Below are 14165 nucleotides of genomic sequence, written 5' to 3'. Positions count from 1 at the left end.
CGGCTCACTGCAACTTCCGCCTCCCAGGTTCAAGCGATTCTCTTGCCTCAGTCTCCTGAGTAGCTGGGATTACAGGTGCCTGCCACCATACCCAGGTAATTTTTGGATTTTTAGTAGAGATGGGGTTTCACCATGTTGGCCAGGCTGGTCTTGAACTCCTGACCTCAGGTGATCCGCATGCCTCGGCCTCCCAAAGTGTTGGGATTACAGGCAAGAGCCGCCGCACCTGGCCCTCACACATTTAACCAGCTTCTTTCTCCACAGGTAAATGGAATTTAAATGTACTCCCCTCATCTCAGCTCATCCTGCTAGGAAGCAAACAGGCACTAAAATAACAATATTAGAAGGAGGAGAAGGTTGGCCGGGCATGGTGGCTCATGCCTGTAATCCCAGCACTTTGGGAGGCCGAGGCGCACAGATCACCTGAGGCCAGGAGTTCGAGACCAGCCTGGCCAACATGGTGAAAACCCGTCTCTACTAAAAATACAAAAATTAGCCAGGTGTGGTGGCACACACCTGTAATCCCAGCTACTCGGGAGGCTGAGGCACAAGAATTGCTTGAACCCGGGAGGTGGAGGTTGCAGTGAGCCAAGATAGTGCCACTGCACTCCAACCTGGGTGACTGAACAAGATTCTGCCTCAGGAAAAAAAAAAAAAGGACAGGAAGTGTGTATGAACAGCCACTCCTGTACTGTAACCTCACAAGCCCACCTGTTTTCTACAATGTCGGAAACAGTGAAATCCACTCAAGGAACTGAATTTGCTGCACCAGCCTCTACATCTCACAGATGTCATTCCATCTTGGAGCAGCTGCTAAAAAATGTTTTTAAAGCACAACTTACTTTTCCGCTTGACTTCTGTAGCTGTAGTTGATCAAATTCCAGAAGTTTCTTCCAGTCTTGGCGTTTAACAAAATAGAAGACTTCTTCATAAGTAAGATCAATGCGGTAGTTGAAATCGCCACACCAAAATACATAATCATGAGAAAAAACATTTCTCCCCTAAGTTGAAAAGAAAATCATAATCATTCAGCCCATCTTGCAAGGAAGGTGGGAGAGAGGAGAAAAACAAGCTCACTGGGGCAAGCAGGAGTATTTTTCTCAAAATGCTACTTAGAAAAAAGAAAGTTTTCTACTAGGGCATCTTGTTTTTCACTCATCCCATAAAACTATGGAGGAATTTTTACATGGCTTACTTTTTAATTTTAACTAATAGTGTTTCTGAGTGGTTTGAAGAAAGCTCCTACCCTAAACGGAGGAGAGCAACACGGCCAGCATTTCCTCCATGGATCCCCGACCTGAAGATCAGATGCACCCTTACTTTGGAGTGTCTACTCCTAAGAAGCAGCACCCAGCATTCAGCGTTAGGAGAATGAGATTTCAAAAGAGCAGCAGAAATTCTCAGGATGTGCACCTTCATGTAACTTCCTGAGCTTTTTCAGGTGACCCTTCTCCATCTCTCTCTCGCTCCTCCTTCCCATCCTGCCCAGTCCTAGGAGCCCACGGCCCCAGCTCAGCCCCGGAGAGCTCCTGGGGTCCTTGCCTTCCCTGTCTCTTCCCCAGGAATGGGGAAGACAATGACAGCAGCTGCTGTGGATCAACTGTCCGCAAGGGCTGGGCTCTGTTCCACGTGCACAAAGCAGATACCACCAGCTCTCTCTTAGATTTTAAAATAAAAACAAAGTTCAGAAACAAAGGCACTTGCTGAAGGTTACACAGCTAGTGCATGATACAGATGGGATTTCAGCTCCCATCTGCCTAGCTCCAAAATCAGCTTCTCTTCTCCTATAACATGAGGCATTTCCACTCCCCCCATGACAATAATCTGGACAGAAGATTAAACAGGTCCCAACCAAATAAAATGAGTGTCTAGATAACACTGCCAGACAGAACTTTCTGCAGCACCGAAATGTTCTCTGTGCCGTCTGATGCAGGAGCCACTGGCCACATGGATACTGATCATTCTCACTGTGGCCAGGGAAAGCAAGGAATTTTAAATGTTATTTAATTTTAATTAATTTGAATTTAAATAGCTACTTATGGCCAGTGACTACGGTATCAGACAATACCAGTGTAGAATGTTGGCCAGGCACCATGGCTCGCACCTGTAATCCCAGCACTTTGGGAGGCTGAGGCAGGCGGATCACTTGATGTCAGGAGTTCGAGACCAGCCGGGCCAACATGGCGAAACCCCATCTCTACTAAAAATACAAAAACTAGTTGGGCCTGGTGGTGCACGCCTATAATCCCAGTTACTCAGGAGGCTGAGCCAGGAGAATCGCTTCAACCTGGGAGGTGGAGTTTGCAGTGAGCCAAGATCATGTCACTGCACTCCAGCCTGGGTGGCAGAGTGAGACTGTCTCAAAAAACAAAAACAAAAAAGAAGTGTAGAATGTTAATAGGTCCCTCAATATTTTTATTGTAGAAAAGAACTACATTATAAATCCTTTAATTACTTATTATGTATCCCAAGTTTACTATGTCAAAGTAGCACTTTTTTTTTTTTTTTTTTTTTTTTTAGACAGAGTCTCGCTCTGTTGCCGAGGCTGGAGTGTAGTGGTGCGATCTCAGCTCACTGCAACCTCTGCCTCCTGGGTTGCGATTCTCCTGTCTCAGCCTCCTGAGTAGCTGGGATTACAGGTGCGCGCCACCACGCCTGGCTAATTTTTTTTGTATTTTCAGTAGAGATGGGGTTTCACCACGTTGGCCAGGCTGGTCTCGAACTCCTGACCTCAGGTGATCTGCCCGCCTCGGCCTCCCAAAGTGCTGGGATTACAGGTGTGAGCCACTGTGCCTGGCCCCAAAGTAGCTCTTTTTAAGTGAGAAGGGTTAGACTTCTTTTTTTTTTTTTTTTAAACTGCATTACGCACAATTGAAAATTTCCCAACTCGTTTGTTTCTTTTTTAACATAAGAAATAAACAACTCCAACAGGAATTATGGCACTTCTTAATGAAAACTAAGGAAATTTTGCCTTGAGTGCTCGTGCAGCCCAGTAAAATGGGACGTCAGTTTTAAGGATCTGTTCTCACAGGGAAGTGCTCTGTGACCCAACCCGCCACCTCTCAGACAGTGGAAGATTTTGCAGCAAGAACAGCTGAAGTCTATCCTCACTTCGGGGAAGAGGTGGCCTCGTGTGCACCACACGCTGAAGCTGTGCCCGGGTAGCATCTTTGCACAGGAAGGAGAACATTAACGTCTAGATTTGAAAAGAAAATCCTCCAGTTTCAGAATGAAACCCTCCGGACCGCCACGAGAGGGCAGTGTGCGGTTCGCTATTGCAGCTTCGAGGACAGGGAGGATCTGGGCTCCTTGGTCAAGAACCGTGTTCCCGGTCAAAAAGCGTCCATTGGTCAAAAGGGTGTGCTTATCTGAGCCACCACAGAAAGTACATGTGAAGACTGTGAATCTCAGGAAGGTGGAGTCTTAGGCTGTGTGGATTCAAATGCTCTTCACCACTTGGACAGGACAGACCATGGACATGGTTTTCTTCCCTAAACCATCACTTGAATTAGAAAATCAGAAAATGCACACATACAAATCCAGTGGCCATGCAGACACTCAGGAATTGTACAGCAACGGGAAATGCTGCAAAGCTGGCCCCCTCCAGGCACGTGGCTAACCCTGCCCCAGGTCAATTCCATGGAGGGACACAGCCCTCTCCCCCTCCCCCAGCGCTGAGCCCTCCAGGAAGGGGCCCTCCCTGTGGTTGTGTCCCCAATGCCTGGCTCCTATCAACAGTCACATTTGGGACTGAGCTGAGCAGGGAGGTGCTGGCTGTCCCCATGGCGCCGCTCACCATTGGGAAGCAGAGTTTCTGGGTGATCTCCTTGTAGTCTTCATTCCGCTCCTTCACCTGGGACTGCCCGGCCGTCAGGTGACTACATATGAAGCAGAAGCTGGTGCTGTGGAACTGGAAGCGGATGCCGACGGCGCCCTTGTTCCCCGCCTTGCCCCCCATGCCCGTCTTCACTGTGTCGATGGCTACGTCCCTGGAACAGAAGGATACGTGCATGCCGTCAGCTCCTGAAGGAGAAGCGTGACCCTGCTTTGCCACAGAGAAGGGCCCAGCAGCAGCTCGGGACCTGCTGCTCTGAGTGCTCCAAAATCATCAGCTCAACACAGTGGCCACCGTGGCCGTCATCGACTCCTGGTCAGGAGGCCGCCTCCCTCCTGCTGCCCACCGCTGCTGGACATCTCCCCCACACCCCAACTGGGAAGTGCTCACTTGAGCACCCCATGAAGCCGAAGACAGGGCAATGCCTGCATCTGCCCAGGTTCTCACTGCCACCAGGAGTGGCGCAAACATCACCACCCACCAGCCCACCCCACTCCTGTGCAGCCATCATGCCATGCATGGGAGGTGTCATCTGGGCAATCAACACATTTTTTAATTATTATTGTTATTTTGAGACAGAGTCTCGCTCTGTCACCCTGGCTGGAGTGCAGCGGCGTGATCTCAGCTCACTGCAACTGTGGCCTCCCAGGTTCAAGCAATTCTCCTGCCTCAGCCTCCTGAGTAGCTGGGATTACAGGTACCCACCATCACGCCCGGCTAATTTTTGTATTTTTAGTAGAGACAGGGTTTCACCATGTTGGCCAGGCTGGTCTCAAACTCCTCACCTCAAGTGATCTGCCTGCCTCGGCCTCCCAAAGTGCTGGGATTACAGGCGTGAGACACCGTGCCCAGCAATCAATGCACTTTAAGAGCTAGGAAACGGGCAGCTGTTTATGCTGGGCTGGGTAGATGGTCTCAAAAGGACTTTTATGCAATGCCAGAGCCTGCTTGCATTCAAATGCCCACTTATAATGCATACGAGTCCATAGAAACATGGGCTGCAAGCACATTTGTTAACATTTCCACAGCCATGCCACAGACTGAGGCCTGCTGGTGCATCTGCTCGCTGGCAGACAAGGTTGGGGGGATGACTGATGGAAGGGGTGCAGGCGGAAGCAGCTCAGGGCTAAAGGCACGTGAAGCCGAGGACACTGAGCCTGGGAAACCTGGCTCTCCTCAGCTCTGAGCCCTTTCTCAAATGCTTTACCTCTCACCCTCCCCCTGCCCTTGCCTTTAACCTTTACTAACCTTCACCTGCTAACCTAGGACACTGCCAAGCTGCCAAAATAACACAAGCAGAGGGACAGGGACCTAAACATCTTCTGAAAGTCAGAGAAGAGGATTATGGGCAGCACAGTCTTAGTCTCCAGGTGCTGCAGGGGTGTACCCGTGGTGCTCTTGGCAGGCACAGGCCCTTCCCGGGACCCAGGGGCTCAGTGGGGAGGTCAGTTCAACGCCTGCTGCCAGCTTGCCGAAAGGCTGGTGGAAATTCGAAAGCCATGAGTAGGCCCAGGTGGTAAGATGAGGCCAACCGCAAGCTGGGGAAAAGATGAGTTCCTCCAGCATCCAAACACCCACACCCACACCCCAAGAGGAATGCCGCCCCTAAGCTCGCCCCCTTTCTGATGCTCACAAAGCATGCACCTTGGAGACATGACAATGAGGTCACAGTTGTAGAGGCCCACACGTTCTACTTAGAATTCTTTTAAAAAGGGACAAAAGAGTTGGCATTTCCCAGTGAGTTACTCAGCTCTTGGTCAGAGGTTTCCTGTCTATAAGATTCCAACAAGGAACCCTTTTCCTTGCACGGAATTGAGCTTGGGCGATGACAATCATGTAACACCCTTTCTAAGAGTTCAGCTTCCTGAGTTAGACATTTCCCATGGTGGCTTTTTAATCGCTAGACAATATTCTATTCAGCCCAGTTTTTCCTAGGGGGTTTTGCTGCATTTATCTAAAATAATGGTAAGTCCCGATTCCTGTTACAGAAGGGGATGGGGGAGGAGGAGGAAGTCAAAGAACAAAACACAAAGACTAACAACCCCTTGGTCCCCAGATGTGTGTAAACAGAATGTTCTTACCTGATGAACGGGACATGGTATGGACGTACAAAGATATAAAGACAGACGCCCACCAGCTGTGCCGAAGTCAACAGAATGTATCTATGAGAGCGTGAGATGGCTTTCTGAAGCTGTTCACCCCACATCTTCTTGTTGGTAGTACTGGAAGAGAAAAGGAAAGGATGCTGTTTACAGGTGGCTGGAAGTACATCTATCTCCCACCTACCAAATGCTCCAGCCCAAGCCTATTCTTTTTGCAGAACTGATTTCACGGTGCCCGCACCCCAATATTAGTGTCATGCTTTCCTTCTTCTAGTGGAGGATCTGGGTGTTTTTGGCTATGTCTCACACATCACAGCAGCCCTTCCTTGACCCCTGAAACCCAACCCAGGACCTTCTCATAGCAGCCCCACAGAGTCAGTCTTATTTATTTGTTCAGAAAGTTCCTTAAAATAAAGCCAGGCCAGTTTAGCAGCGGGTGGGGGGAACGCCCAGTTGACTTCATATCAAATAAAAATCCAGTGGTTTTGATTTTTTCCTTTGCCCTGGTGTGCAGGAGGAAAGTACCTCTTCCTGGCACTCACACTTTCTCACCTCTCCCCAGGAAACATGAGTCAACTACTCTCCCAGTCCCAGCCCCGCCCTTCCCCTGCACCCCAGGTCCACACATGCCAGCTCCCTCTGGCAGCATAAATTAGCCTCAACAAGTGGCCGAGGCCAGAGCACTGCAGAGAAAACACAGCAATCATCAGCCCTTCCTTTTACTTCCTAAGTAGCAGGGAAAGAACGGGGTGGTGCATGTGTGAGCATAGAGAAGGAGCCAGGTGAGAGATCCCCACACAGCCAGGGCCACAGCTTAGCTGGCTCAGAAGCAGGCTGGCTCCCGGAGAGCCTCAGAGGCTCTGCTCCCAGCCAGGCACCTGACTCAGGAAGTCCCTGCCCGGCCCCGCACACCTGGCCCCTTACCTGGCATTGACAATATTCCCTGCGCTCAATTCCACCATCTCTTCAAACCCCACAGCAAATATGTCAGCTGGGCTGCTGTCATCTGGGGAGCAAGGCAAGAGATGACAGAAGTCAGAACTGCCAAGTCCTGCATTACGAGTTCATGGGGCTCCCCAGTCCCCTCTCCCGAGTCATGCTGTCCACTGCCTGAGTCCAACTCCAGGTGGCTACCATTGCTGCTGGGAACTGCCCCAGTGGAATCTGCTTCAGAAATGCCTGGCTTAAATGCAGCAGTGAGCCCAGAGGGGCCCTCCGTCCGTTCTGTTCCCTTTGAACAGGGGAGGTCAGAGTTTAATATAACCCTGTAGCCATTGACTGAATCTCTCCAGTCACGACCTCTGACACCCAGGCTCCTGAGCCACCAAGCCCAGTCATAGCTCCAGCTGCTGCAGAAGGTGAGAGGCCCACCTCCCCAGGGTCCAGCTAGGAGGACGTGGCCTCTGTCAGCGAGAGGCCAGGCAGGCTGTCCACTTCCTTCTCTGTTGACCACAATGGGCAACCTGGAACCTCTAGTTTCCCCGACTTAAAGCTTTTTTTTTTTTTTTTTAAATAAAACAATCCCCGTCCCTCTGTCTGATCTGCTTGGCAATAGTAACCACAGCACTCCTTTCTTTCTCTGGAACCTGGTGTATCTCTAGTGGGACTGCTGGGGAGCCTGCTAGTGTCTACCCCAAAAAGATCCCCTGCAAAATACCAGCCAGCTTGCTAAAAACATGCACACCTTCCTGCAGGGAAAAGAAGAGGAGTCACTTTCGTGGGGACTGGAGGGACGGCTCTTGAGCCACGGCTGTGCTAAGCACTCTCCACGTTGATGGGCCTGCTCCGGAGGGCATCCTGAATGGCTTCTGGAGGCACCACAAGCAGCAACCCAGGCTACCACCGACACAGAGAGCCCCAGTGGCTCTGAATGGTGGACTCTGCCACCTGCCCTCGGAGGCAGAAAGGAGGGCACAGATGGCGTGTGCACAGGAAGGGATGGGGCTCTGGGTACTACCCAGGCAGCTGTGGGGCATGGATGTACACATGGGCCACTGCATGTCAGCTAGACCACAGGTCACTCACCAACAGGCAAAAACCTGAACCACAAGTTCCTGAGTCCAAGGAAGCAAAACAAAAAACAAACAAAAAAACCAAGGCCCGAGTCAACGCTGACTGGACAAGAATCACTTATTCTTCAGATCCTAAGTTCTGGGGCCATTCAATAGTGTATCTTACAAGATAAAAGGTGAGGTGTCAACATTTGGAATTATTTTATTCCTGAATAGCACATGAATTATTTTGTGACTACTTAAAGCAGATTAATAGAGTTGGTTTGGGGAGAGGCAGGGATGAGCTGTTCTTGGTCAATATCAACACTGAAGGCAGGGCCAGGCGCAGTGGCGCATGCCTGTAATCCCAGCACTTTGGGAGGCTGTGGCAGAGGGATCCCCTGAGGTCAGGAGTTCGAGACCAGCCTGGCCAACATGGCAAAACCCCGTCTCTACTAAAAATACAAAAATTAGCTGGGCGTGGTGGTGGGCGCCTATAATCCCAGCTACTCGAGAGGCTGAGGCAGGATAATTGCTTGAACCTTGGAGATGGAGGTTGCAGTGAGCTGAGATTGCGTCACTACACTCTAGCCTGGGTGACAAGAGTGAAACTTGTCTCAAAAAAGCAAACAACAACAAAACAAAACAAAAAACAAAAACAAAACACTGAAGACAGGCTTGGCTCCCAACCTCACAGTTACATGGCCCTAGAAGCCACACCTTCCGACTGGTGACAAAAAGATTCTACTGATGAAAGCCTAAGACTTCACCATCACTGTATGCAAAGAGAAAAGAGAGATTCACCATCTGCTAACTCTTCTAAACATTTGGGAAAGGGAAAAGGTCAGTTACTTGCGAGGCAGCATTCTTGAGAGTCAGACCACGGTGCTATTTAAACATTGTGAGGAGGGAAAACACCAAAGATGAAATTCCACAAGACGATGGCCACTAAAGGGTCAAGCGTGACATGTCAGGTTAGGTGCAATTGGATTTTGTCTCCCCCAAAGTCACTGCCCTCACCCTGGGAGTCGGTAGCTCCCGAGAGCTGGGGCGAGTCGAGCAGCCAGTCTGTCAGCTCCGCTGTCCTGAGCACGTTGCTCCGGAACTGCTTTCCTCCGTTCACGTTCCAGGTCCCCATAGCAATCCGGATCCGCTTGAAATTTGTGAATTCGGACTGACGCTCAGTCATAGCTTTCAGGATCCTGGGAGTCACTGTCAGGAGGCATAAAAAGGCACATTTCTTTGCAGTTCCAAAGCTCAGGCATCCTCCAAAAAGACAGAAGAGGCTGCCTGGCAGAGACAGATGGTTCATGAGCCTCTAGAGATAAACCAGGGTATGCTCCTTACGAAGACGACAAAAGGCTTAAAACCACGGTCACCACGGTGCTTCCCTTATGGCATTTCTGCAATAAAGGCGTGAAAACATAAGACTGGAAACTCACCGTCTATACCCCTGCCCCCAACTGAAGCCAGAAGCCATGGGACATCAGACCATAGGGATCTCAGACACGACAGGGAAAAGCCGTGTCCTCACTGTCCACTCCGTAGAAGAACAAGGCATAGGAATTTAAGCAAGGGCATGCTGTAACTGACCATATTTCATTGTGTATGCGTCCATATACACTATAACTTTAAGTGTCTTACCAACCCAGACAGCCACCTTTGCATCCTCTGCCTTCCAGCCTGCATGTCTGATATGTTTTGTTTTGCCCCAGACTTAAGGCTTTAAAAAGTCACTACACAGAACCATCTCCATCCTCTAGATAGCCAAAATACATTCCACCTTTTAAACTTGTGATGTAAACCAAATCTAACTCATGTCTGCCTTGCTATTAAATAAGACTCACTGTACAACATGGAGCTTCGTTCACCTTTTACAGAGCTGGCACTGTTTCCAGAGTAGAAACTAAATATCACCGTGCCTATCGGAAGCCAAATAAGAGCTCCCCCAGTGACGGTGACAGTGGAAAGGGCCGTGAACCCATTTTAAGCATGGGCTAGTTCATTTTTCAAAAACACCTGACATTTCTAAAGCGACACTTGTACATTCTTATAAGGAAAAATGCTGGGTTTCCCCTCCTTTTCCATGAGACCTAATATGTTTACAGGCTCAGGTAAGAAGATGCCATTAAAATGCTCCCAAAGGAACCTCCTATATTGATGGAATCACGATGTCTTGCCGCTGAGACCAGAAGGTGCCCTCATCCCCAGGGGATGACGGCATCCTCCTTCTCTGTTTCTACAGGGTCCTCAGGGGCCAAAAGAGAAACTGGAGGCCAACTTCATGGGAAGCTCCCAAAGCCAACATCACCTGCTAAGGGCCCAAGAGCCCAGGCAGCTGAGGAAGTTTCTGGAGTAGGTTAGCATTCAAAGGCACCGATGCGTTTAGGAGAGTGCACGGCCTCTCCCTGAGCCCGCCTGGTGTCTCCCGCTTCTCGGGATGGAAACACAGTCCAAGCCGAGACAGAGGAAGCGTGAGCTCCCAGGCCCAGCAGGAAAGCGCAGGCTCCCGGGAGAGGCAGTGACAGCTTCAAGGTGCATGGTCCACTGCTCAGATCCCAGGCACCTCTGCCACCCACTCTCTGGATAGCACAGAGGCGGTGGGAAAGTGGGGCTGGGGAGCACCCCACCTCCCTGCCTCGCCCTGTCTGCGGCAGGCCCTACCCAGGAGCGCCGTGCTGTCCAGCAGCATGCCCCCTTTGTCTGCCACCTCCTCGCCGTAGACGTCCCCGACCAGCAGCAGCTTGATGGCCTCCTGCTTCACCCCGTCGAAGAAGTTGGACTGGATGGTTCGAGACATGGACCGGGCTCCATCCTTCAGCTTCCCCACCTGCCGAGAGCCCAGACCGCAGGCCGTGAGGGGGGTCCCTGGGGCCCCCACCCTGCCCCCTTGGCGGGGCCCTACCTTGGCCTTCCCTTCCAGGGCTCTGCTGCCTGTGAACACCTTGCTCAGGCTGTGGCCATTCAGAGACCACATGGCTTTGAAGGACTCCACAAAGCGGTCAACGATGGGTTTTGAACTCAGCCCCAGGGTCTCGAGCTGCAGATGCAGGACCTGGGGAGGAATAAGGGATGGCTGTCACTGGCTTCTCCCACAGAGGCCCCGCACACTGTCCCAGGAGGTTCCTTATTCGGCAGCCTGTGGATTACGCTGTGCCTGGAAGACTCTGTGCCCCTCCAGAGGATGAGGAGTTCCCACAGCAGAGAGTGACTTCCCACACCTCACCCCAACTTTATCTATAGGGTCCACCCAAGCCCTCCTCTCACCCCCTGACACTTGAATGCCCCTGCACCCCGCCCCGCCCAATGCCAGAGGCTGAAGAGCAAACAGTGGTGGACAGCAGGGGGTGCTGACCCTACCCCCAACCCCCCAGCCAGGAGAGGTCAACCAGGCAGCTGGGGCCATGCAGACAGAGGTCTCCCTCCCCAGCTTCAAATCCAGCCTCATCTGGCCAGCCTCACACTGCCTTTGGCCAATGGTGCATCCACGATAATCATTACACACAACCGCTGTTCCCGAGGAGCCTTTGGGCCACCATGTCTGGGATGCATTTCACAAGAGGGTGTGAGAAAGTGTGCCTATGACAGAGAAAGCAGCTTCCTAGGGAACCCCTCTCTGGATGTCCCAGTGTCTCCCTGTCCACCTTCCCCATAGTTAGAAAGTTGTCTTGGTGATGCCACCCTCATCTTGCCGCTAAAGGTGCTCAGCCCAGCCTGTCCAGCTGAAGTCACAGGACCTGGCACAGATGGCCGAAAAGGCTGTGGCAGGGACGCACCTCGAGCGCGATGAAGCTCTGCACAGTGTTGGTTCGGTCCAGGCAGTCAAGACAGTTCATCCGCAAAGTGCCTTTCTGAAAACTTAGGACAAGAAGAAATGTAAACGGTTATATGTTGTTTTCAAAGAAGCAGTGGCCATAGCACAGAGGCCCATGTCTGACTGTCGACTCCCAAGGAAACATGGTTTTTTTTGTTTTTTTTTTTTTTGAGACAGAGTCTCACCTCTGTCACCCAAGCTGGAGTGCAATGGCATGATCTCGGCTCACTGCAACCTCCGCCTCCCAGGTTCAAGCGATTCTCCTGTCTCAGCCTTCCAAGTAGTTGGGACTACAGGTGTGTGCCATCACACCTGGCTAATTTTTGTATTTTTAGTACAGACGGTGTTTCACCACATTGGCCAGGCTAGTCTCGAACTCCCGAGCTTGTGATCCGCCCACCTTGGCCTTCCAAAGTGCTGGGATTACAGGTGTGAGGAAACATGTTCTAAGAAGGAACCCCTCACCTCCTCACCAATAGCCCCCCAGAAACCCCAGTGTCCATCCCAGTGGATCCCCAGCACTTCTGGAAAGGCAGGCAGACCCCAGGACACACACTCAGTAGCCTGCACAGCTGGGTTGTTTTAAGTTTAGTTGGTCCTTGTTATTTATAGCAATTATGTTCTATAAAGTTGTAGGAACACTGAATTGCACATGAACACAGAACCATCGCTCCTAGGGGAAATATAGGGTTAGGTTCCTGCAAACCTCTGGTCACATTTTCATCAACTGATCAATATACAACCTTGTTTTATGTATGTTTCCATATAAAGACACCTTATTGAATATATATATTTGCTTAATTAACACTGAACCATGGCCGACAGCACTGTAGCTCATATAGGGACAGAGCTTATCTTAACGTGCATTTTCTCCATAAAGCACATCACCACCTTCTTGTGCTCAGAAGTACTAGACAGCTCTTCGGCACAATGCTTGGGGCCATTCTAAACCATGAGATCCCCGAACAAAGGGGGGCCCCTAACAAAGACCCCACAAATGTGAAAAACATGGTACTAAATCTCAAAAAGGAAACTTGTTTAAATACGAGGGCTGAGATATGAAGACAGAGTATCACCGTGTTTGATCTCAGCCGGAGGCATGTACATGTGACTCAAATTGTCACTGCTCTGCACACGTCTGTGAATGTCCAGCAAAAATGCTTTGCGTACTGATTTTGGGGTTACAAATCAGTTTTAAGGAATAGGTAAATAAGCCAATATGGAATCTGCAAATAATGAGGACCCCCTGCATGTGACCTGAGGGAACTGGACTTCGTTTTTCTCCTCTGCTCTGAACAGGGAAGTCCATACCCTGGTCTCCTTGAGCAATCTAAGTTTATGCCAGCCATCCCACCGCGACTGTGGCCCTCACTCTCACAGGCCTGCATCACAGCGTGGAGCTCCATGTTTTAATGCAGTCCCCTTTATTAGTTCATTTCTTTTGCCAGAAAACCATGCCTCAACATCTCCTTGAGAAATTCAAAAGCCTGTCTCCTACTGTGGGAAGGGAGAGGAGAAGCTGGAACCTAAGATTCCCGGCGTCGCCAAGCTTACGACCCAGGAAACCACAAGGGTAACTGAGTGGGGAGGAAGGAAGCTGCCCCTCATAGGGCACATGTCCTAGACTGCACGGCCCCTCTGCCGCCTCACCCAGCAGAAGGCGCAGCACGCAGCGAGCCTCACCGTGGACTGACGCTTCCCCCCAGCAGAAGACGCGGCACAGTGCGCAGCGAGCCTCACCGTGGACTGACGTTCTCCCCCTTTGTGAACACATCGAAGTCTTCCCAGTGCAGCTTTAACTGTGGCCTCAAGAGGGTCTCCAATTTCTCTAGCTTCCCACCTTTGGCAAACTGATGGAAGTCAAAATTGATCATAGGCGTGTCGCCCGCGTGGCAAGAAGCCCAGAGCAGCTTCTGAAAAGAGGAGGGGAGGGCGGTGAGGGGAGCAGAGGGAAGGGAGGACGAGGAGGGCAAGCTCCTTGCACAGCTTGACCCGTGCGGCTAACCAAGGTGACTCGCCGCAGGACGTGCTTTAGCTGGAAGCTCACAGTGGACCAGGCAGTTGACCCCGAAAGGGAAGCACAGGACAAAGGCCCTGGGGGAACAAAACCCACAAAGAGCATCTTGCCTGCAAAACGGCAGAAGGTCCCCCTTGAGCAAAAGAAGCCAGAGCAGGTGTGGCTTCCCTGGAGAGATCATACTCCTGCAGGGCTCTCCGGAGGGCACAGGTGAGGAAGGACTGCTCTGTTCTTCAGGTGGCCCAGGTGCCCCTGGCCCTCGGAGATAGCAGTGCTGCGGCAGGCTGCAGAGCTCATAATCCAGCTCCCCGTTGCCCTAGTAACCGGCCCCATCCTGCCGCGCACCAGCCTCTGGTGGTTATGCTCTGAAGAGACCAAGTCTCCAGCTGAAGTGGCCCAGGTGGGT

The 14165-nt window shown here is 51.2% G+C and overlaps 1 protein-coding gene across 9 annotated transcripts in view; it reads right to left on the bottom strand.

Moving 5' to 3' along the window:
• Positions 1-14165, bottom strand: part of SYNJ2 (synaptojanin 2) — a 132636-nt gene that overhangs the window by 38528 nt on the left and 79943 nt on the right. For all 9 annotated transcript variants that reach the window (XM_034963149.3, XM_055114279.2, XM_034963144.3 and 6 more), the window contains exons 8-16: positions 13483-13655; positions 11705-11786; positions 10834-10983; positions 10593-10758; positions 8949-9140; positions 6862-6943; positions 5917-6057; positions 3797-3989; positions 843-1001 (exon numbers count right to left, since the gene is read on the bottom strand). In XM_034963149.3, coding sequence (XP_034819040.2) covers positions 843-1001; positions 3797-3989; positions 5917-6057; positions 6862-6943; positions 8949-9140; positions 10593-10758; positions 10834-10983; positions 11705-11786; positions 13483-13655 — 1338 coding nt within the window. The remainder of the gene's footprint in view (positions 1-842; positions 1002-3796; positions 3990-5916; positions 6058-6861; positions 6944-8948; positions 9141-10592; positions 10759-10833; positions 10984-11704; positions 11787-13482; positions 13656-14165) is intronic.

Source organism: Pan paniscus, chromosome 5 (genome assembly GCF_029289425.2).
Source record: "Pan paniscus chromosome 5, NHGRI_mPanPan1-v2.0_pri, whole genome shotgun sequence".
In the NCBI taxonomy this organism is placed as follows: Eukaryota; Metazoa; Chordata; class Mammalia; order Primates; family Hominidae; genus Pan; species Pan paniscus.
The sequence above is the reverse complement of the archived record's forward strand: the minus strand, read 5'-3'. Positions and strand labels throughout refer to the sequence as shown.